At 36.7% G+C, this 23,995-nt stretch overlaps 1 protein-coding gene across 9 annotated transcripts in view; it reads right to left on the reverse strand.

Moving 5' to 3' along the window:
- Window positions 1–2,085: 2,085 nt before the first annotated feature.
- Window positions 2,086–23,995, reverse strand: part of LOC5566637 (inhibitory POU protein) — a 202,334-nt gene continuing 180,424 nt past the window's right edge. Inside the window, exons 5-8 of one of the 9 annotated variants that reach the window (XM_021850978.1) lie at window positions 10,422–10,599; window positions 10,212–10,346; window positions 8,593–8,827; window positions 2,086–3,164 (exon numbers count right to left, since the gene is read on the reverse strand). In XM_021850978.1, the coding sequence (XP_021706670.1) occupies window positions 2,963–3,164; window positions 8,593–8,827; window positions 10,212–10,346; window positions 10,422–10,599 (750 nt within the window). In that variant the 3' untranslated portion in view covers window positions 2,086–2,962. Of the gene's footprint in view, window positions 3,165–8,592; window positions 8,828–10,211; window positions 10,347–10,421; window positions 10,621–23,995 lie in introns of all 9 variants that reach the window. The other 8 variants (XM_021850960.1, XM_021850949.1, XM_001650968.2 and 5 more) reach the window with 8 other exon arrangements.

Here is a 23,995-nt window from a genome sequence, read left to right on the forward strand (position 1 = left end):
AAAAGAGATCAAGATTTATCAACAACTTATTGTACAATTCTAAAGCCGTATTGAGAAAGAATTGTTTGGCATCGGTTTGTATCAGCATCATTCACTGCAATACTGGGAAAATTGCAGTTCTCACTGATCAATGCTTAATACGACCCAGGTAACCATTAAGCACTGTTATAAGCGGTATATGAGCCATTTAACGGCTTTTCAGTGCCTACTAGCTTCATAAAACATTTTCAAATGCTAATAGGCACTGTGACCCTCAGGCACTGATATTGGCCTTATATGGGTATATAACGCTTTATTTTAGTGCTTGTAAGCACTGTGTCAATTAGCTGTTCACAACGACTGTCAATGCTGTTTGACGGCCTAGTGCCATGACGTTTGCAAAGCAAAACAAAAATAAATCGGGGTTGCGAAGCCAAAAGAGATTACATATCACGCTCGCACTTATGAAAAATATCGTAAGCAACTGGCAACGCATGAGAGAATAAAGTGGAACACATTTAGGGCGTCTGTACCAGTGATAGTGGCAATAGTAACGGGTTGAGGAATAAAAAATCGCCAAAAAATAACGGAAACTCGTTTTTTATATCTGAATACGTCATTCGAAAGCTTTTTTATTATATTTCACGTAAAAAATAATCTTAGAATGATAAAATCATTAACTCTATCAAAAAAGCATTTCCTCCATTACTAGAACACGTTCCAGTAATAGTGGTATTTGCTAACTTTTGTTCCTATAATAGTGGTTTACATTGATTTCCCATTGAGACTCACTATTATAGGAACGCCCCACTATAACTGGTGCAAAGGAGCAAAAAAGTTAAGGATTTTAATTGTTTTCTACTATCTCCTTACTATTTCACAAGATTTTTTTTCACACATTCATATCATTTTGACAATGTCCATGTTAGAAAAATACACATAAAAATAAAAATTGGCAATAACACGCTTGAAACGGCACTACCACTATTATTGGTACACACACTATGACTGGATCAGACACCCTATCTGCCTCTTTTTCGCAAACCCAAGACAATGCAAATAATGTATCCTCGAATGTATCAGGACCTTCGAAGTCCCGAAAATTTTTCAGATCGAATATGCGACGGAAGACGTTGCTATGAATGCTTTGATATATGCTGCATTGCTGTACTATTATGATGCTGGAGATTTTTAGTTATGAAACAAAATATATACTTAATCGATTGTAAAGGCTTAGGAAGGGGGGGGGGGGGGGTTTGGTTGATAAGCGGTTAGTTGTTCTGTGGATTTTGCTTCCGCGCTGCTATGTGGTAATAAATATCACTAGACACATTCCATCAGAACCTCGCCGGCAAAACCAGAATTGCTCATGATTCAGCAGGAAAAATATACACATGCCGCTGCAAAGTTATCTCTTTCAAATACGATGTTTAACCTACTAATCCACTTGTGCAGCAATGGATCAGATGGGAAAACGACGAGCATTATCGATGAGAACCCTGACAACTGCAGTTTGAGCCTGGATCACGCAGCAAAAAAAAACAACATCACAGAAGAGAGCATGAGAAAAGAAAAAAAAAACGATAACATTTTTTTTCCTTTTTTTTTCTTTTTTGCTGCATGCTATAAAAATTTGACATCCCTCATTTCAGTGACTCGGTACGAATAGGCTGTTTATCAGCCGAATAATTCGCCAAAAGTGGCTTTTTAAAAGCCCTTAATTATGATATAGTTCCTGTTAGTCCTGTTGGCTATGCCTTTTATTCGACTATAGAACCGAGTTGGTGCCAGTTTTTACGGCTTAGTAGTTACTTGGGGATGGATACTAGCACATCACCCTACGGAGAGGAAATTGGAAACGAAAATCTACCAGAAACACACCGAGATAGGGAGATATCGAGATACGGAGAGTGAAAATGTATGCAGAATGAAGGGACCGACGAAATCATCGACATAGAGAGAAATATCGAGATACAGAACATCGAGATGTGGAGATTCGACTGTAATTTCAGATTAAATAAACAGATTTTCTTTGTACAAACGGTTGATGCAAGTGAGGAATAGTCCTATCTTTCCAAACAGCATGCGAATTGAGTTGGTCTTTCGATTTAAACTGGGAAATTTGCAGGAAAATGGCACAGGGGGTCCAACATTATTGGTTACCCTATTCTTTCATTACATTGAAACAGTTCAGTAGATCAGAACAAAACAAAAATACAAAAAGGGAAATAATTGATGTTATTTGGCCCATCGAAATAATTTTGTTACTTCCTTATGCAAAAATAGCTTCGGGTTTTCCCGATTGCATTGGTCTTAACATAAGGCATTTTTATTGACCGAACAATTCTCAACTGAAAAATAAAGACAAAAATCTGCAATTCTCGAGAGCTTTCCATTGGCAGTATGAGAATATTATAGCCTGCCTTAAGCATCTAAAACACTTTGATGCTCTACTAATGTTCTTGTGTGTTCCTGCCTTGCCTAATTGTATTTGCCTATTTACAATAAACTAAATTTTCTGTCCTCCTATATAGAAATAGAAATATTTTGACACCAAAATATTTTTTCTGATGTTTTTTTTTCGGAAAACTTAATGATAAATTGCACATATTAGAATTGATCAGTTCTTTTTGTCGGACCATTGGTTAAGAGTTCGGAGTATAGAATTATCAAACTGTACACGGTTCTCTCACTTTTCGTTATTACTCAAGCTTCTACGTCCGAAATCACAATTTCGTATTTCATTTGCTTTTATAGTATCACTAGCATCTACTTAATACTAAACCTTCATTTTGTATTTATAGTTCAATGTACAAATGGTAAGATTAGGCGCCTATTTTTAAATTTATTGGTTCCCTTGCTATCATCATATGAGTGAAATGTTTTGCGTCTATTAATAACCAAACCCCGTAACGCCTCCATTGCTTCCTAAAGATGCTACACTATTCACTAAGCCACTAAACTGAGAGCTTTGGTGCGGTGGTCAGTGTTGGGCTGCAAACTTCATGCGTTTTTGCTTTTGTCGTTGATTGCAGAACCAAACACGGACGACATTCTTCTTGAGGTCGAGCTTCTCCGCTATTGCAGCTATTTTTTCGCCTGATGGACGCGGTTGGACGGCAAAGTAGGCCTCAAGGGAACGCTTTTCTGGTGCAGCGATGGAAGTCCTTTTTCTTGAAAAAAGACTCGATATAGATTACTTATTATTAAAATATGGTTGGCTATTGAAATCGTGCATACAACAAATCAAACAAGTAATAAAACAATGATTTGAATGCGCTCAAACAAAGAAAACAACTATATTAACCTTCCAGTCGTCGCACGGTTTGCCACCGTCAGAACCGTCCGGTTGTGAACGAAAAGCGAGATTTTTTCAACAGTGTTGTACAAAATACAACAGCGCGACGACCGAAGTGTTAACTTGGAAAACAGTTCTAAAGAAAAATGCAGATTAGAATGTATCGAATCAGATCACATTTTATTTGATTTGTAGTGGGATTCCAAACAACTGAGCAAAATTTCTATTGAAATTTGTGTAAAAATTTAGGTAGGTATATATGGGAAAATCAGCTTATATGTATTATGTAGGGGAACATGGTCCAAGACGCACTGATGGGGTAAAATGGCCCACGTCATTAAATCATTCCTAGATCGTTTCAATTTGTATTCTTTGCCAAACGAAGTTAAAATATGTTAAGCTAAGAGTTGCCGCCACAACTTTTGGACATAAACTTAAAGATTTTTCCTCAATTTTCCGGTGAAATTAAACATTTTTCCCATTTTTGCCTAAACATTAAGGTTTTCCGATGATTTCATAAAGGAATAAGCGTTTCCATACCACAGAGCAAACTCATGGAGAAACATGGTTGCTAACTAGTAGTTCTCCATACTAAATGGCATTTTGCCCCATCCATTTGGTCATTTTGAACCACCCCCATTTTTCAACCAACTTTTCTACACGATTTAAACCCGTTAAAAAACTCAAATTTGGGAAATATTTTCATGATGGTAGCTAGCAAATATTGTAAAGTTACTGTTAGGACTCCGAATGGCGTTAAAATGTGGATCTCATTAGGAGAAAACGACACAAATCCTTAAAGTGGCATTTTGGACCATTTTGCCCTATGTACCGTCGTTGTGGGTGGGAATGAGTCAAAAAAGGATATGTATGATTTATTTATTGAATAACTTTCGCAATTTAACTCTAATAAACTTTTAATTGAGCGTGTATGGTCCTGTTCACCACGGCACTACAAGTGAATAAAAAAAAAACCAATCTCCATCCATAGATGGGGTGATATTGGGTCATTGTAATTGGAATAACTTGTTTTGAGAATATGATTGCGAAACCATTCACAGCTGAAAAAGATTGATGAATTACGATGCAAACAAGATGAAAAGACAACTAAGATGTTTCAAAAGGATGGCAAACCCATTTAAAAGTTCAATTATACCAAATAATTGAAGAGCCATGTGTACAAAGTATGTAAAAGCAGCATTTTTCATCTAGTTAAATGCATTTTTACCTTCAAATTGTCTAGAAAGTCTTATCATCATAGCCTAGCCTGTTTCCCGTGGTGATATGTACGGTAGTGAAATCGTGATTGTTTTAGACCTTGAGATTCGCCAACAGTTAAAATTTAAATTTCGGTGCGGCATTCCGCGTTCAATAGCAGCAATAGTGCCGACGTCATGATCCCAATATTTTCGAGATCCAACATCCAAGTCTGGTAGCGGCCAGACAGCAAAATAATGGTGACTTTAGCGACCAAAATGTACAAAATAGTGCATTTAGCGAATATTTCATAAATTATTTTTTTTCCGTTTTGACGCTATCTTACCCCCTAGACCCACCATCGACGGTAAAAAATATTTGAAGGTTAAAAACAAATTAAGAATGAGAAAACAATAAAATATGGGGGGTCCGTAGCCTTGAGGTTACGCTTTCGCTTCATAAGCGGAAGGTCATGGATTCAATTCCAAGCCCCTCCACAAAAAAAAAAACCGTCCAGCCACCAGAAGACGCCGCACGGAGGACCGTGCTTTGAGGGAGCACATCCATCCTCCGTCAGTATCAGATGGTGACTGAGACAAACTGACCCTCTTCGTAGGCAGCTAGCCTCAAACGACTTAGGAACACGGCAAAATGAACCACCGCAAGAACAAAGGACTATGGCTTATGGAAATCGATTGGACTGAACAGCAGAGCTCTCTCCTACCTGCTCGGTGTGAGAGTAAAAGAGTAGAGGAGAGTGAAAGCAGATGTAAATATAGATTAGTTAAAAATAGATCTGTATCGGTATAGTAGATACAGATAAACTGATTCCGGCACAGTAGTGGCCACGAGCACGGAGTGCTTTAAAAAAAAAAAAAAAACAATAAAATACAGTCGCCCCTCCACATCTCGATATCGAAGGGACCATCGAGATAGGGAGAGATCGAGACAAAGAACATTAATTTAATGAACACTAGATTGAAAATCACGCCGTTACTAGGAAAATAATAAACAAACAAACTTCATTTCGAGTTTCCAAATTGTTCTGAATCGCTTAAATTTGGTCTAGTAACCTTTGATAATGTTCATATCGACATATGGAGAGGAAATTGGGAACAAACAATCAACAGGAACACATCGAGATATGGAGATATCGAGATAAGGAGGATATCGAGATATGGAGAGAGAAATCGTATGCAGAATGAAGGGACCGAAGCAATCATCCACATAGGGAGAGATATCGAGATGTGGAGAGTCGACTGTAGACACTTATGGGGCCGCACTTCGCAGTGACGAAAGACACAATATTAATTTTTATTCATTTTTGATCTCATCAATTTTTCCAAAAAACATATTATACATAGGATAAATGTGCTAGTAACCGATCAAGTATGGAAACAAATATTTGTATAAATTCGAGTAATACAGTAATAAACTTTTGCATGATGACTTGAATGACTGTTTCTTTGATTTTGAGTAGTTTTTAGATTTTTCCGCAGAAATTTTGTGAGTGCACTTCAAAGAATATAAGATTACGATTCTAATGACACCTCGTTTTAATATTTTGGTCTCTCCAATGCTGAGGAAATTAGCTATGGTTTTTCAGTGTGTTTTTTTTTAAATGTCACAACTTTAAGTAAAAATTTAGTATATAAAATTCAAAAATGATTTTGGAAAAATTCATACGAAGTAACAATAACCTTTGCGTTTCGAATGCGGCTTAAAGAGTTTCAATTGGACGTGTAATCACAGTGACTTGAATGGACAGAACACTTCAGTATGTTTTTGAGGGGGTGAACCCAAACTTTTGCACGGGAGTGTATATCGAATTGACGTTTCTATAGAAAACGATAAAATTATTTTAATTTGTCGCTCCGGTTATCGACTTTAGGTGTAAGACAGAAGATTTGAGCGAGCATTCGGGTATTTGAGTATTTTTTCTAGTTTGGTTGGTTTGATGGAGGTGAAAATCTTATCACACGTTTGATCGTATAAAAACATGCTTGACAATCGTTCCTAGTACCACAACAAATAATGTTATTCGAGGTATTTGCTATCAGTTACAGTATTTGACAGTGTAAAAAAGAACCAAATAAAAGTTTTATTAATTTAACACTAAAAAAATCAAAAACGTTTTTGACTACCCTTGTTGCGTAACTTGCAACAGTAATTGCTATCTCAAATGCTCGATATTTCTTGCTGCTTGTCATCAAAAACACTTGAAAAATCAAAATTGTACATTTATTTGTACAGTTACGTTGAAATTGTTGTACCTCAACCAATAAATTATACGTTTGGTACAAAATATTGGAAAATTTACACGAACCGCATTATTATTAGATTTTTTTCGTGAAAAAGCTATAAGATTCAAAATTTTGCCACCAGGCGGCGTTAGTGAGCATGAAACATTTGTTTTGCGGATATCTCAGGATCCTGACCACTTAGAAAGATGGTGTCTTGGGCAAAGTTGTCCAGTATTTCAAGCGCTATCATTATAAAAGCTATGAGATTCAAAATTTTGCCACCAGGCGGCGCTAGTGAGCATAGAACTTTTGTTTTGCGGATAATTCAGGATCCTGACCACTTAGAAAGATGGCGCCTCCGGCAAAGTTGTTTATTAGCTCAAGGACTATCATTATTCTAGCCAAGAGATTCCAGATTTTGCCACCAGGCGGCGCTAGTGAGCATAGTACTTTCGTTTTGCGGATAGCTTAGGATCCTGACCACTTAGAAAGATGGCGTCTTGGGCAAAGTTGTTCATTAGCCCAAGGACTATCATTGTATAAGTTATGAGATTCAAAATTTTTCCACCAGGCGGCGCTAGTGAGCATCTAAATTTTGTTTAGCGGTTATCTCAGGATCCTGACCACATAGAAAGATAGCGTCTTCGGCAAAGTTGCTCATTAGCTCAAGGGCTATCATTGTAAAAGCTATGAGATTCAAAATTTTGCCATCAGGCGGCGTTAGTGAGCATGAAACATTTGTTTTGCGTGTGAAGTGTTAAAGTCCAATTAGTGTTCTTCTTTTCTATTATGTTCAAGGGATTGCTACGATGATCTTTTTCTGTTGCCTCTTATAAAACGATAGCAGAGCTCACCCATACGAATGTGCACATCAACAAAGCAGCTGGTGCAACTGTGGGGAAATGAGCCACGGAACACAAATTCGACGCATTACTAGCGTTTCATTCTGAAGAAATTGATTCACACCTCCGTTTTGTGTCTGTTATCTATGGTTTAATTTTTCGAAGAAACATTTGCTTTTCTGCAGCTCATTACATGACACTAGCGCATGTGCGTTACGGTGTGGCGAGTAGCGAATCAGGGCATGCATGTAACCCATTGCGCTTTGAAAGAAATATTTGTTGGCTAGTATTTTGAATAATTCTACTTCACCATGGCTTCATCACATGTAGTCCAATATGTATCAACAAATATGAATAAAATGGCAGTGAGCGCAATTAGGAGCGTGCGCGAAATATGATAGCATCACGGTATGCAGTTTTTTTTAGAAGAGCATACAATTCATATACCACTAGAAATGAAAAGAAACAAACACATTGAAAACATTATTTTAGTATTGTCGTAGTTTTATTATGCCTCTTAATGTATATGCGAGATCGCCCATAAATTGCGTCATCCAAAATGTTCAACTCCCTCCCTCCTACGTCCTTCTCTTTTTGTTGCGGGGAGATATGGATATTTTGTATGGACCGTCATCCCAAAAGCGTGACGTAATTTATGAACGACCTTTTACCTGTAACAAAATACATTCTTACTGTTATACATAAAGCTCATCTATTATCAATCGACCAAATTCGACATTGTGCAAAAAATTCATTAACTTTATAAGGAAATTGCTTGGTCTCAGTCGCAAAACATGTACCTGGCTCTTTTCAGTTGCATAATTCCCACTATTACGACACTTCACGATACTAAGTACAAATGAATTCGGAAAAAAATAAAACTCACATTATATACAAATAAACCGGCGCAAATGATAAAAATGTGCATTGTTGTTGAAACTTGAGCTACAAGAAATAGATAACAAAATTAAAAATAGCATTGCAATAATCAAATAATTGTGAATTAAAAATATTGAATTGAAACCTCAGCTACCTTTTCTTCTCTCCTGCTGGCAAGACACTTGGCGCATCTGGATCTCTTCGTTTGTTTTTTGCTTGAGCCTCTGCTTCCTCAAGCCACGCTTGTAGAATAGGTTTGAGAGCAATCATATTATTGTGGGACAAGGTTAAGCTTTCAAATCGACATATCGTGCTTTGTGACAATGCTCCAACGCCAGGCAGCTTCAGGTTCGCAAGTGCTTTCCCCACATCAGCTTGTGTTACACCTTCAAAAGAAGGAAAACAAATACAAAAAAGATATTTCTGTCTACACTACCAGCCTAGACAGCTGATTATTTATTATTTAACTAAAAAACTACCTGTTGATAAAGAGAATACTAAATTGAAACATTACTGAAGAAAAACCAATATTTTGAATAGGTAATTAATTCTTATATCATAAAGCAATAATTCATACATTTTGGGACGCGCAATAGTCATAGACAAAGTGCGCAAAGAGTGTCTAACATAAATCTGGTTTTCACAAGTGTCAGCTGATCCGGAAGCTCTTTGACAGTTCTTCTATGAAAATGACAGGCCCGTATTAGCACCGGTCCTCCACCGATGTAAACAAATGCATAGACGGACCTGTCACATGAAAAGGCCTATCATGAGTCAAGTGATAACAATGACAGCTAAGAATGGACCGATGCACGAGTTCTTTATTTGGCGTTTGAGCGGTGGCGTGTTATTTACGTGACCATGGCAACGAGTGAATTCGGCACCGCTCAAACGTCAAATTAGTGAACTCGTGCATGGACCTAAGGACCAATGCACGAGTTCACTAAGGCTGAGAACCGTTTCACCAGTTCGTTTAACTTTTAGTTAAAATTTGAAAGCTCGATAGTTATTCCCCCTCCGGTTAGAAATAACCCTGCTCTGGAGCATGGTTAATCTTGACAGTTCGAAAGTTATTTTCTGCTCCCGTAAATTTGAGAATAACTAACCATCTGTCAACTTTGTTCTGAAATAACTACTCGACTGTCAAAGCTCAAATGGATCGACTGCGATGTTCAATTTAACCATTTGAGGGGAAAATAACTATCAAAACGTCAAATTTTAACTAATAGTTAAACGAACTGGTGAAGCGGTTCGCAGCCTAATTTGACGTTTGAGCGGTGCCGAATTCACTGGTTTCCATGGTCACATAAATAACACGGCACCGCTAAAACGTCAAATGGATCAATGCACGAGTTCACTATTTGACGTTTTAGTGGTGCCGTGTTATTTATGTGACCATGGAAACCAGTGAATTCAGCACCGCTCAAACGTCCAATAAGTGAACTCATGCATTGGTCCATAGTGAACTCGTGCATTGGTCCATGGACCGATGCACGAGTTCACTAATTTGACGTTTGAGCGGTGCTGAATTCACTACTTTCCACGGTAACATAAATAACATGGCACCGCTAAAACGTCAGAGAATGAACGCGTGCATTGGTCCATAGCGTACTTTGCTGATAGTACAACTTGAACACAGCTTTTTTTTTCCTGACAACAGCGTCGGTTTCTTCTAGGAAAAACTGCGATAATGAATAAATATTTGGCTCTCATTTCCGTCCGAGATCAGGACATTTATCTTCGAGAGCATTTTTTACTAAATTCTCCTCTTACCTAATTTTATCCTTCTCTGTTTAAATCGCTCTGCGAATGCTTCTAGTTCTCGTGGATCAGTATCTGTATCTGGATGTAAGCCAGCGGTTGCAACAGCCACTGCCATAGCGGGATGATGAGCTCCGAGGAAACCATCTGAAATGAGATGTTCATAACAATAAGAAATTAGTTGTTATCCAAACGCCAACATAAAAATGTATTCGCACAAACCAGGAGTGTGACCTCCGAGTGGACCACTGTGATGATGCCCCATCATATGGTTCATACTGTGGTACGATCCATGTAGTTGGTGATGAGTGGAAGTTATTGGTGCATCAGACATAGGAGTCAATGTTGTCATCGAACCTGATGGATCCAGCATGTCGATACTGTCCATTGTATGGTGCATCTGGAAGGAAAACGGTTTGTTCTGGTGAAACGTTGGGCAGACTGTTTAAGCCGGCAGTGGTTGCACGTTTAATTTTAGGTCTTACTTTACAGTTTAGGGCTTTTAGTCGTAACATAAAAATATAAACGAATTGAAACAATATGGTGTTGATACTGTCCTCATTTATTACAGGAATTCTATATTATGGTGATAGAGAGTTGCGGTGCAAGCAAAGAAGGAATTTTTTGTTCATCGCCGTTGTCGTTGTGTTAAGTTGACCGTCATCGGGGTTGACATCTATCTAAATTATCTAAAATATCCCAGATAATCCATTATCCACAGCTATACTACCAAACACAATAGGATCTCGGGAGTCAGTGATTTTTTTTAATAAAACATTAAAAAAAGATTGGAGTTAAGGTCTTTTTTAATTGACAGTGTATTATAAAAAATCATACTTCTAGGTGGTTGATTACTATTTTAAAATATCACAATTATGTCCATTATATTACGGAAAACGATTTTGTTAATTTGTTCTTATTGCGAATCAATTTCAATTTGTTAGGCCCAATGTCAACCCCTCGATGAGGTGAGAATGGGCCAATTTTAATACGTTTCTCTTGCAATGAAAAAACAAACGAAATAAATAGTATACTGTTTGCAAACGAACTTATATTGAATCGTTTCGTGATGAAAAAACTACGTAGTTATCAACCGTCTGCCGTCGGTCATATTAAATCGTATAAAGAAGTTGCCAAAAAAGATGAAATGCCAAATGTGTGCATTTCGCATCTTAACAGAATATAAATTGTATGTCATGTGTCCTTGACCATGTAATAGTACTTGTTTTTAATTATGAATCGTGGTTTACGGCCAACCAACCGAGTGGAAGTTTAACAACTACCGAAAAGCTAAACATTACATATAATTTGCAATTGGATTAGATGGACAAATTGATATGAAGATTTGCGAAAAAGTTACACGTCTTCTCAATGAGAATCGAACTCACGACTCCCCGATCTCTAGTTGGGGCGCGTTACCACTACGCCATGAGAGGACTCATGAACGCAGAAGTTAACCTGAATTTGATTTCAGCTCAATAATCACGTGGTCCTATTTCGCAAAGTGCACCTCTTTCGGAAGAATTAGATGCCCATCCAAACACAACGCTTTCTATATATATCCAATGCCCAGCCCGAGAGCGCATTGTTTTTTTAGGTATAGGAATAGCACACTACACTAGCCAGCAACTGCGCTGGCTGAGGTTTCTATTGTGTGGGCTTCCAATGGGTCGCGACGTTCTCAAACGACCGGTTACCGAACATGAGTCCGTTGCTCAATAAATACTTGTTTTTAATTATGAATCATGGTTTACGGCCAATCAGCCGAGTGGAAGTTTAACAACTACCGGAAAGCTAAACATTACATATAATTTGCAATTGGATTAGATGGACAAATTGATGTGAAGATTTGCGAAAAAGTTACACGTCTTCTCAGTGAGAATCGAACTCACGACTCCCCGATCTCTAGTTGGGGCGCGTTACCGTGAGTATGAATACTAGAGCATTGGTGTACCCCAAGTACGTTTGACATTCTTGCTCATTCCAAAAAGCACATTTCCCGCGTACAGTTGTTTTTCATTTTCTCGATATTTCGAGGCGAATGACTTTGTAGTTAAAACCTCCTTAATAAATAATAATAATAATAATTTTCTCGATTAATTAAACCGTTCAAAGTTAGCTCGCGTGTTTTATTTCCCGTACAAATCAGAATCTGCGGCTTCGCTGATCTGCTGTGTTTTCCACCTGCTCCTATCGTCGTCAGGGTCTGCAAATTATTATCCTGGAATGTAACTAAGGTCATTCTTAAGGTAAACATCTGGTCTGCTGTCGAGCGGCTCTCACAAAAACCAGCCTGAAAATCGACGACGAAGGACTCCTCGAGTGGTCTCAGTCTCTTAAATTAGATGCGTGACAGTATTTTGTACGCCGCAGAATAATTCCTCTGCAACTGTAGATTGGATGTATGAGGTCTTCCCATCCATCGGTTGGTATTTATTCGACCTCCCATACCTTCAGAAGTACTCGGTGGATCGTTTGGTAAAGCTACTCACTTTCGTGCTTGAGAAGCCTAACTGGGAACTCGTCCTTCGCAACAGATTTACAGTTCTTCAGATCGCTGACTGCCCTTTTAACCTCTCCTATGGTCGGTGGGCTTGACCGTCTTCATCAATATTCACCCTGTTTCACACTACATTTCTACAACTGCTGAAAGTGCCACGCGCCGTTGACCATTGCATAAAATTTACGCATATCATTCCGTTGTATGCTATCTTAAGCTTAAAGTACCACGCGTGTTTCGTGCTGCCTTTTCGTTCTGCGGTGAATTCACTTCTTTCTAGCACACGCTGCCCTGTGCCCTCCTTTCAAACCGTCAAATCGTAGAAAATAAAAACTCTGCTGTTCAGAGCCATAGCGTGGCCTCTCGGCGCCCTTGGAAAACCTGCATTTGAGTAGCCCTTAATATTTTTAAATCATACTGGTTTACATGCAACATTTCAGACAAGATATCAATGATTCTTTGTGAAAATCTAGGTCGTTTTTTGACAGAGTTGTCAATCAAACTTTTTAAAAGTTGTCATAAGGGTTCTGAGTTTTCGTATCAATGACACAAATCTAAGATTTTACGCATCCTCACGGGAATATCTTTTTATGCTCACACTTATTTTCCTTAGAGTTACTGAGGAGCGTAACCGAAAATCATTCCACTCTGGGAATAATTTCTTTTTGATTCCATCATATTTTCGCTCACAAACTTCTCCTGATAATTATCACCATGTGGATAAACAAAAACTGGTGCCGGCGAGGGGATTCGAACCTAGAACATTGTTAAAAACAATCGCGATGCGTGCAATGGTTTACGTGATGTTACCACATCAACGAAAGCAGTGGTAAATTCGGTACCTATGTACATAAAAGCAACTACTGCTCGTAGCGATGGATACAAAAAAAACTTCTCCATGAATAGGAGAAAGAGAAAATAAACTTCTCACATTCGAACGAAGCAGTTTTTCGCTGAAATTTGTTGTGCGGGAGAAATCTATTATCGTAAGAATGAGCGAGAATTCGGAACCTTGATTGCCATGATGAAGCTCAAGTAATACTTGGTATATGTAAGATTTCTTCAAGAAGACATACACTATGTCTCAAATTTCTTCAAGAAGTAGCAGTAGAGGTGGCCACTCAGAAATCGAATAATAATCAACAATACTTCCTGAGTTCGGAATCTCTTCATTGTAACATCTGCTTAAGGTTAAGTGTTAAGTGTGCAACGTGTCCCACATTATCAAACGTCCCGGAAAACGTTCCGAATTGTAGAAATAATCAAAAAATAGAATTTGTACTTCAAATTTGAATAATGAAATGTAATATATTGTTAAATAAAAATTTACTGGTCGGCTTTCTTCATGGACCAACAGAATTCTTATCGAAATCTTACCAGATTCCACAGGATTTTAGTCAATTTCTAAACAGGACTTTATTTTTATTATTACAAAATTTCTGTTCAAGTCTTCGCAAATATTGTTGAGACCTAACTTTATTTTATGCGCACTCAAAATTTCTGTAACTATTTTATTTATGATCGAAATTTATGGAATACACTTATGGACGAAGTCCTTACAAAATTCTTATAGAAATCAAAATTTTCGCTGTAGGTATCAACTGGTACAAATTGTCCACACTATTTCAGTTCATGATTTAGTTCAGAATCTTCTCATGGTACCGACAAGAAATTTCTCTGGGCTCTGTTAAAAACCTTCCAATATTGGTTCTGTTCCCAAGATATTTTTTTTAATCCTGCAAGTCTGAATTCCAAGGATTCTGTCAAGCATACTAACTCACCGGATCAAACTCTAAACCCTTCTAGATTTAGATTCGTTTTTTGAATTATATTCCAAAATCTTACGAGGATGCACTTTAAATATCATATTTTTTGCCTCTGAAACTGGTTTGAAAAGCGTACAAAATTCTGATCGGAACCCCTTCAAATAATTGAAAATAAAACATGTTTCAGATCTCAATTTATACTTATTAAACTTTTTATTTGTTCAATATTGAAAACTTTTAAACGGTTTATGGAAATCCTACTATAATATTTGAAAACACCTGTGAAATTTTCAGCAAAAGTGCAAAACAGTAACTTAAATAAATTAAAACTTCATAGAAATAAATAGTTTAAAATTAATCGATTCCTAAAAAAAATCTTAATAATTTTAAACGACAACAAATCCTATTAAAAAAACGTGTCATATTTAATATTACTTACACTCATTTTCAAAAGTTCGCGAATTACGTCCCGCATTGAAGTCCAACATGTCTGGTCACTTTAGGTCAAGAGTAAGTGAACATAGCCTTCGGCTGTTCCGTGCATTTGTAAATAATCATAAATGCGAGCAATAGTAGTAATGATATTGCGGCGCTCATTTTAAACCCACATCCAGTGGCGGCGGTAATGCGCATGTAGGCTTGGATTCATGCGGTCATCAAGGACGCGAATGTAGGGGAAATCGGGATAAAACCGACACCCTAAGCTTATTGATATAATTTGTGTTCTTTCGCTTGTTAAACTAATCTAAAATTGTTGTAGAATCACATATTGATTATAAATCTATCAATCATTGAGATTGCTGGATAATATATTAAGGTTATATAGTGATTTAAATCAAATTTCGTCATTTTAGGTGAAACAATTGAGAGTACGGATAAGATCGACACCCTATTGGGGTAAAACCGACACATGCACTTTGAGTAGAATTTATACGTTGTTCATCACTAGCACATGGCATATTGAAAGAATGCTCTAAACATGACTTTCGATTTATATGACCCCTTCCTCGAAAGGATTATACATATATTACGTAAATTAGGAGAGGGAAAAAATCCACTAAATATGTATTTAAATTTCAAATGTACCATGCTAAGATTGTATAGTTGTGGTACCATACTGCTACAAAATAATTTCCCTGAGTGTAGCCGAAATTGCCTGAGAATTCAAGGTTTTTTCCAGGTTGAATCAAATTCCCTGATAATTCCAGGTTTTCCAGGTAGTAGACACCCTGCAAGACTTTCGATTTCTATGATCCTTCCTCGAAAGGATTATACATATATTACGTAAATTAGGAGAGGAGAAAGATCCATTAATATATGTTTAAATTTCAAATGTACCATGCTAAGATTATAAAGTTGTGGTGAATACACATGGATATGATTAATTTGTATTCATGGAATGTTTACGAAGATAACGTTGTGATGAATGATTTGGAAAATAGATACAGTTTTATTGCAACAAAACAGAAGAGAGTGATTATTTTCAGATAAAACTGTCGACCCGACCAGACGGAAGAAACAAGATTATAACAGAATGTGTTCCCCTGATATATTTTTTTTATACAGTGATACCTCCATTAGTCGATGTTCCATGACTCGATATCGACTCATGGAACCATATTGAAAACAAAATTTCATGGTTACTATGATGGTTCCCTCAAACGGCTTTCCAAGTCATTTGTTTCCACGACTCGATATTTCCATGAGTCGATGGTCCCTTGAGATATCGACTCATGGAGGTTTGACTGTATCACCAGTTGTTATAAAACATGTACCGTTAGTAGTTAAAATAACAAAAATTCTAACAAAGGGGTCTATTTTGTAAATCGAGAAGATTCATGTGACTCGTCTGAAGTCATTGTCGATCAAAGTAAGCATGCATATTTCAGATGTCACCCGTCGACTCCCATAGTAATTCAGTCACATAGAGTGATAACTGTCGATAAACTCGAGTGACAGAACTTAGTCGAGCGAAGTTTTTGGTTGACAGTGACTCCAGTCGAGTATTTTTTGATCGACTCGACTCATAAAATAGGGCCCAAAATTTGCACCAAATTAAACTAATATATAACAAACCCTGTTAAAATTATATCATAATTATTACAGAATGTGTTGCATGGATGTTACAAAATAACAAAATTATTGCAAACTATGTTACTGTTTATGACATCGGGTGTTATTTGCAACAAACTTATAAATGCGATGTCAAAAATATAACAAATCTCGATTACTTTTTCAAATCGACATAAGTAACTTCCATAGGTTGTGAATAAATTAATTCAGAAGTATTACAACCTGTCTTCTAAAACTGTTTTAAAATGAATCACGTTTTTAACATTTTTTCGTCGTGTACATTGCTTAAATTTTGCATACAATGAGCTCGCGTTAAAAAAACTAGGGAGTTTCTATTATTTTCCACAACAATTTTCTGACAAAATGATAAGCCATTTTATTTAGTTACTTGCGACGTTTTTGTACCAGTGTAAAATCGACTCAAGTAGTGTTTTGTTTTGATTCGTGGTTAAGTCACTTTGTCTCTCCATGCAGCGGAGCAGCGAAAGTAGAAGTTAGGTTGCCAAAGTTGAAAATCTTACTTTCGTCGTTTTGTAAATCCGGAAATTAAACGTTCTAAAAGTGAAAAATCGAGTTGTTTCAGAGCGAAACGTGTAGAATTTCGTCTGCGAAACACGTAGAATAAACAAAGTAATTTTTATACTTTTTTGACTTCAGTCTGTTTGAATAAGTTTTCGAGAAAAGTTGTTATAAATGTGTTACTAAAAACATAACAAGTTGAGAACAAAGCCATTTTGATAACAAAAATTTATCAACTACTATTATTTTTAACTGCTGCTTATAGAAATGTGTTATAATCTTGTTTTGTTGTTCTGGTCGGGGAACCTCATGATTTATAAATGAACAATAAGATTAATTTATGTGACACAAACATTTCAAATTCTATTAGTTTCTCAATTATTAATGAGAAAAAGTTATTCAAGCTCGATCGAATAAGTTTAAACATAACAAAATACAAAAAAAATTGAATACATATTGATAGCTTGTGGAAAGTCATATAGTGTCATATTTCACATGTTAACAAGTTCACCATCCGTGAACTTCACTGGAATTCGAAGAAAGACTAAAATAAATTACAGAGAAAGTCTTCTGACAAGAAAGATTCCCTGAAGTTGGATTATGAAGCAAAGAAAGGTGTCGGTTTTACCTCAAATGAAAGTGTCGATCTTACCCCGAGTGGACATTTTTTTCTCAAAGCGTTTCAGCTGCCAAAAAAAAACAAAAAATACATCCTCCTTCAAGTTGTATCAACGGAACAATAGTAAATAATGGTGTACTAGCAGAACAAAATATGACATTTTTAAATTTTAACATGCGAAATAGTAATGAAGACAGCGAAATATTGCAACTACCGTTTCTTCTATGTTTTTTTGTTTTGTGATTTTGACAATACGTCAAAATGACGTCAGTCATTCATTCGAAACACAACATTTCACAAATAAAGATAGAATTTGGTGGAAACTGCATGGAAATCTGTTTAAAACATGAAAAATTAAAGGGTGTCGGTCGATCCTACCCACAGTGTCGGTTTTATCCTGATTACCAAATTTGCTAAATCTGAAACATTTGGTGATTTTTATTATCACTGCGACGGTATATCGAGATTTTCAAATAACCGTAATCCGTAGATTTTTCTTGCAGATCACAATGCGATGTGCGAAGCCATAAACCTAGCTGGGTTGTATTTCTATCCAGTAAACTGACCAGTGATTTTGTCATTTATAGTACATATCATCCATTTTGTGAAAAACCATGTTCATAACAAATTCACTGGACCTGACATCTGCAAGTACCATGATACCAGTTAGTTGGGTAAATTTTGACGACAAATGAAGATGTGGTCATTTTGAATCTCTGGACCGGTGGACATTTCCAAAACTTTCAATGGTCCCCAAATAATAAGATATCCTGACAATTCCGTTGGAACTATAACGAAAGAAATCCTGCAAAAATGTCCAAAATGGCTGCATTTCATTTTTTTTAATTTGCACTATGAAACAAGTGTGTTTTGCAAGTTCATATTTTATATGATTCAGGTAACTAAAACAAAGATTTACTAGACCATTTGAAGGCTAAGTAGTCTGTCATTCGTTTTGGCAGCCATGTAGACATTGCAGCTCGCAATTTCAAAGTATTAAACTCAGTCCGCTGATATGTACTTTATCAGTAACATCAGTGCAATACCAACTGATTTTCTTCAATTCGAAATTGTGACATGATTTGGCAACAATCATCAACGACAAATTTCAACGGCCTACTTCGCCTTAAAATGTTTGTTGACTCTGAATGATCTAATAATCACAAGAACGAAATAAAAAACTAGTCGATAAAAATTGTCTGCTTGCTTTCCATCTTAAATTTTGCAAAAGGCATTTGCTACTAAAAAGTATTACCACAGACAAACAGACGTAACACTTAGAACAAATCGCGATCAAAATCATAGTCGCGAGAACATGTACGCCCAATGCTAAAATCACTGTGTTTGGCCGATGGGCCAACAGGTGGCGGTAGTGCGTAAACGTCAAACACGAACAAAAACGATGCGAGCGCTGCGGGTGGTGGATTGGCCACCTAACATATATTTGAATCGACCGTTAAAAAGGTGGTCGATGGACATCGATGAGAGTGTGACGTCTGTTTGTCTGTGGTATTACTTATACTTATAATGAAACTGTTAGGGATTTCAAGGGTGGGATCAAGTTTCTTAACGGATCAAGCTTACTTACTTGAAGCTTACAAGTTTTAGGGCTAATTGTGTACTTTGCTGAAGATTTTGTGATCTAACGTGTCAGTATTGAGCTCAAGTTATGCTTATATAAACAAATCTCCGGAAGAACCTTTATTATAATAATGTGATGGAAAAACCATTTGATGTGAAACCAAATGAACCAAAAAGTTTAGTTCATCATACATTGTTCTCTTCTGGTTACGACGCTGTTTATTACCATTTGTGATTATCTACAAAAGCAAAAGCCAATAATGTTAACGTTACTGAATGTATTTTGTCAGGACAGACGACCATAATCTAATTTCTACCGTAATTAAAAGGATACGCTCTTGGAGCAACATTAATTACAAATTTATTAAGCAATCAATTTATCATGTCACATCAACAAAAAATAATAATTATTCTTCTCTACTGCCTCGAGGAAGAAAACAGATCGACCTTTGCATTCAGTCATCCTATGAGTATGATAAATAACGTAATTGGTGGTAACCACCGTCTTGTACAAACACAACGCTACCCAACTCAACGTTATCCTACCCGGGAGCATAACTCAACGTGGTGTGCTTACAATCACTCACTAGACGTAAAAACTCTTGCCAAACATTGTATCTTAACAAAGGCTGCTTTAAAACCAGCAAATTCAAATGTAATTTCATTAGGCAAACACTAAAATCATGGCCTTTAGCGACTTTTGTGAAAACATTTCTTCTCTTGTTTCCAATCTGCGTACAGGCCCCAGTATTTTGGGAGGGGTTCATATTTATTTGCAATCAACTGCTGCTTGAACAATCGCCGGAAAGTACGGGGTGGACGAAATGATTTACGCATCAAATCCATCACAATGGAAAGAGCAAACCAGCTTCGCATTAATCTTAGTCATGGTCCGCGCACTGCAATATGTACCATAACCACAACAGGCGAACGCTAAACTTCTATAAGGATGTTTTGAACAGAAATAAACAGTTTATTTGGCAAATGAGGTAATTATGAGCGTACAGATAGTGGGAATAAATAGATACATTAGTGGGTGGTTTAACAAAGTGTCTGTTGGATATTTCGCAAAGGAGATGTGTTAGATTCACAACATATCAAGTACAATACAAATGTATTTGAATTCAACACATACATATTTAATGTTACATAGTGTAACAATCTCCACAGCTTTTTTATGGTTAAATGGACAGTTTTTAATCACTTACTGAAGAACATGGGAATGATATATGTTAAAACCTCTTTCAATTCAAATACAATATGGAACATCTGTTTCAATTTGAAGTAAATAGGTTTACAATAAAGGGACCCATTTAACCGTAGTGGTAAATGCGCAACTATTATGTAAGACCAAGCTGATGATCGTGAGTTCGAATCCGCGTAATCGATGATTGGTGCTAATTTAATTCGCAATTTCAAAGTAATGGTAACACAGCGTAACAAAAATGACATTTTTGCGTGTCTCAAGGATTGAATTATGTGTCTCTAGTAGATTTGGAGTTCTCAGAAATGTTCCAGCATGTCACAATTCGCCAAAGTTGTATAAAACACTGTTTTCTATGATGTTTAAATGAAATTTTAAGTATGATTTCTCAAACTTTGTGTGGTCTGTTTTGTTAATCATGCAAAATATGACTTAAAATTTTATTTCAGCCATAATTCGATTGAAATTAAACCAATAAATTTAGATAAAATTCTTCGTATCTCTCTTATATGGCAATAAACAATACTCTTTAGAAGAGTTTAGAGCTCTCAAATAAATAACTTTTGAACATCGAAAGTACAATGAACTTTTCATGGCAAACTTGCATACAAGTTGGATGAAATAGTCAAATATTGCATCTCAAAAACTAGACGTGGAGGACGGACCTGGTGTAGTGGTTAGAACACATGCCTCTCACGCCGAGGACCTGGGATCGAATTCCATCCCCGAGATAGTCACTAAAAATTTCAGTGACGACTTCCTTCGGAAGGGAAGTAAAGCCGTTGGTCCCGAGATGAACTAGCCCAGGGCTAAAAATCTCGTTAATAAAGATATAAAAAAACTAGACGTGCTATGATATTTTTGAAAACGGCAATGGATTCAGCAACCCTTAGGGATTGTTCAAATATTACGTAACGCAACAGGGGGAGGGAGGGGGTCTTACCTAGTGTTACGATCCATACAAAAATTTAAAAAATCCCATACAAAAGCTGTTACGTGGGGGAGGGAGGGGGTCCAAAATTGGCAAATTTTGCGTTACGTAATATTTGAATGAACCCTTATCTAAGCAAATAGGGTTATTTGGGTGCTTGAGATAAAAACATGTTCCGCAGTGTGACCAGTTTGTTTTGTACTGACAAAGCTGAAAAATTTCCGCATATAAGCCCATATACTGATGTTTTATCATAAGGAGTGAGTTGTATTACTTTCAAATTGCGAGCTGCAAAGCCAACATGGCTGCCGAAACAAATGACTCGGCTATTGGGTATTTCATGTTGTCCGTTGCCACCAGGCCCGGATTTGGGGGGGTGCCAAGGGGGCAAATGCCCCGGGCCCCCCGGTTGAAGGGGCCCCCCGAGGAACCAAAATTAAGAACAAACAACTCTATAACATACCTTTCCATAATTTCTTTTCAGACATTTGAACATATAATTCAAACGTTTAAGACAACTTTTCAATATTTGAGTTAATTGTTTTTATTTACCTAATATCTGAATCGCACAGTATATTACAAGAAAACATGAACGTCAAGCCAAATCCTTCAACATTCTACTCCAATTAATTTAAAGAAAATATTAGAATTAAAAATGCACTTAACGTTTTTGCAGGATCTAAAAAAATACGGCTAAACCTGTAAAGCACAGCTAATTTCAAAGAGTTAATTGGGTTCCTATCAGAACTTCAAAATTTAAACATATTTGCAATTCTATCGGAGACCTGAAGTGTATGGGAAATTTTTTTGTGACGCGTTGATTAGTATTTTTAAATACCTTGCTATTTTGTATGCCAGAGTTGATGAAGTTTTCTTTGAAATCAGTATAGGCTTAGTTTTGCTTTAGAAAACGTTCAGCTTTGAATATAATCCATTGAATATACAATTCTGGTAGGAAAACAGTACATAAAGGCCGATTTCCATACAAAAACAAAATGTTCAAGTTAAGGGAACTTTATAACAGCTTCTGACGTACCGATTGACCTGAAATTTGAATTACATCCAATAAATAACCTAAAATTTGAATTACGGGAGATTAATCAAATTATTATAATTATAATAATATAATCATAAATTGGAAGGCAATTAAACAACACTGTTCAAAAAAAAATATGCCAAAAATTTTAAATTGGATTATTTTTCAATGTGTATATTTAGAAGTAGGCATGTTTCTGAAAATTTGTTCACTTCGATGAAATACCAAACTTTGTAAAAGATTATTCTTATCGTAAATTGTTTGCTTTCAAAATATCTTAGTATCCAAATTTGAATAATTTTGTCAAAATGGGGAATTTTAAGAACTTAGACACCTTTGTATAGAATTTTATGAATTCACAGATCTAATTTGAAGTTTTTTTCAACATGCGGTTCAAATTTCAGGTCAACCGGTTTGTTAGAAGCATAGATGCAGATCTCCAAACTTGACCATTTTATATGAAAATCATCCTTTGTGAACTTTGTCTTGTCAGTACTGTAAATCCTTTTTTTTACCAGAGATAAACTGGAAACATGTAGTAAGTAGAACCAAAAGGAGTTTGGAAAAAAACGGCTTTAAACCCTTTCAACAATTTTTCACTCCATACAAATTATATGCACGTTGTTCAGACAGACAGGACTAGACGATATTTTAGCGTGCTAAATATACTTTGAGGACAACATCAATTGTGATTTTTCCGATGCTGTTATAATCCAAATTTGTCATCAAATAGATAAGTTGAATAATCATAGCAAATAATGCAAATATTTTGATATTCCGAATGGCAGAGGTACATTTTCTTGGAGCCATTAAAAACAAAACACTTAGTCCAATCCGTCTGAACACCGACCATATTACCACAGACAAACAGACGTAACACTTAGAACAAATCGCGATCAAAATCATAGTCGCGAGAACATGTACGCCCAATGCTAAAATCACTGTGTTTGGCCGATGGGCCAACAGGTGGCGGTAGTGCGTAAACGTCAAACACGAACAAAAACGATGCGAGCGCTGCGGGTGGTGGATTGGCCACCTAACATATATTTGAATCGACCGTTAAAAAGGTGGTCGATGGACATCGATGAGAGTGTGACGTCTGTTTGTCTGTGATATTACTTACTTATTTGGCTTTACATCAATTATCTTGATAAAGCCTCGCCAACAATATTTCATCAATTCCCTCGGTTCATGGCCGCTTGTCTCCATCCTCGACTGTGACCCACGCTCTCCAGGCCCTGGTGTACCTGGTCAATCCACCTAGCTCGCTGCGCCCCACGCCTTCTTGTTCCGACCGGATTCGTGGCGAACACCATCTTTACAGAGTTGTTGTCCGGCTGTTCGCCGCAACAGCCCCTCGTACCGAGCACCTCTGTGATGAGCAACAGTGAGCAACTACCTGTTCTGCTCCGCTCATCTGACAACTACGAACGGTCAGATACGGTGACGGGCAAAAAACAATAGTAAACAGAAAACGATAGTGAATAGACGAAATATTGATAAACGTTGTTGAATTTCTAATATCCCTAATATCCTACAAAAGGTAAAATATACTTATACTAAAATC

The sequence above is a fragment of the Aedes aegypti genome, chromosome 1, assembly GCF_002204515.2.
Source record: "Aedes aegypti strain LVP_AGWG chromosome 1, AaegL5.0 Primary Assembly, whole genome shotgun sequence".
Taxonomy (NCBI): domain Eukaryota; kingdom Metazoa; phylum Arthropoda; class Insecta; order Diptera; family Culicidae; genus Aedes; species Aedes aegypti.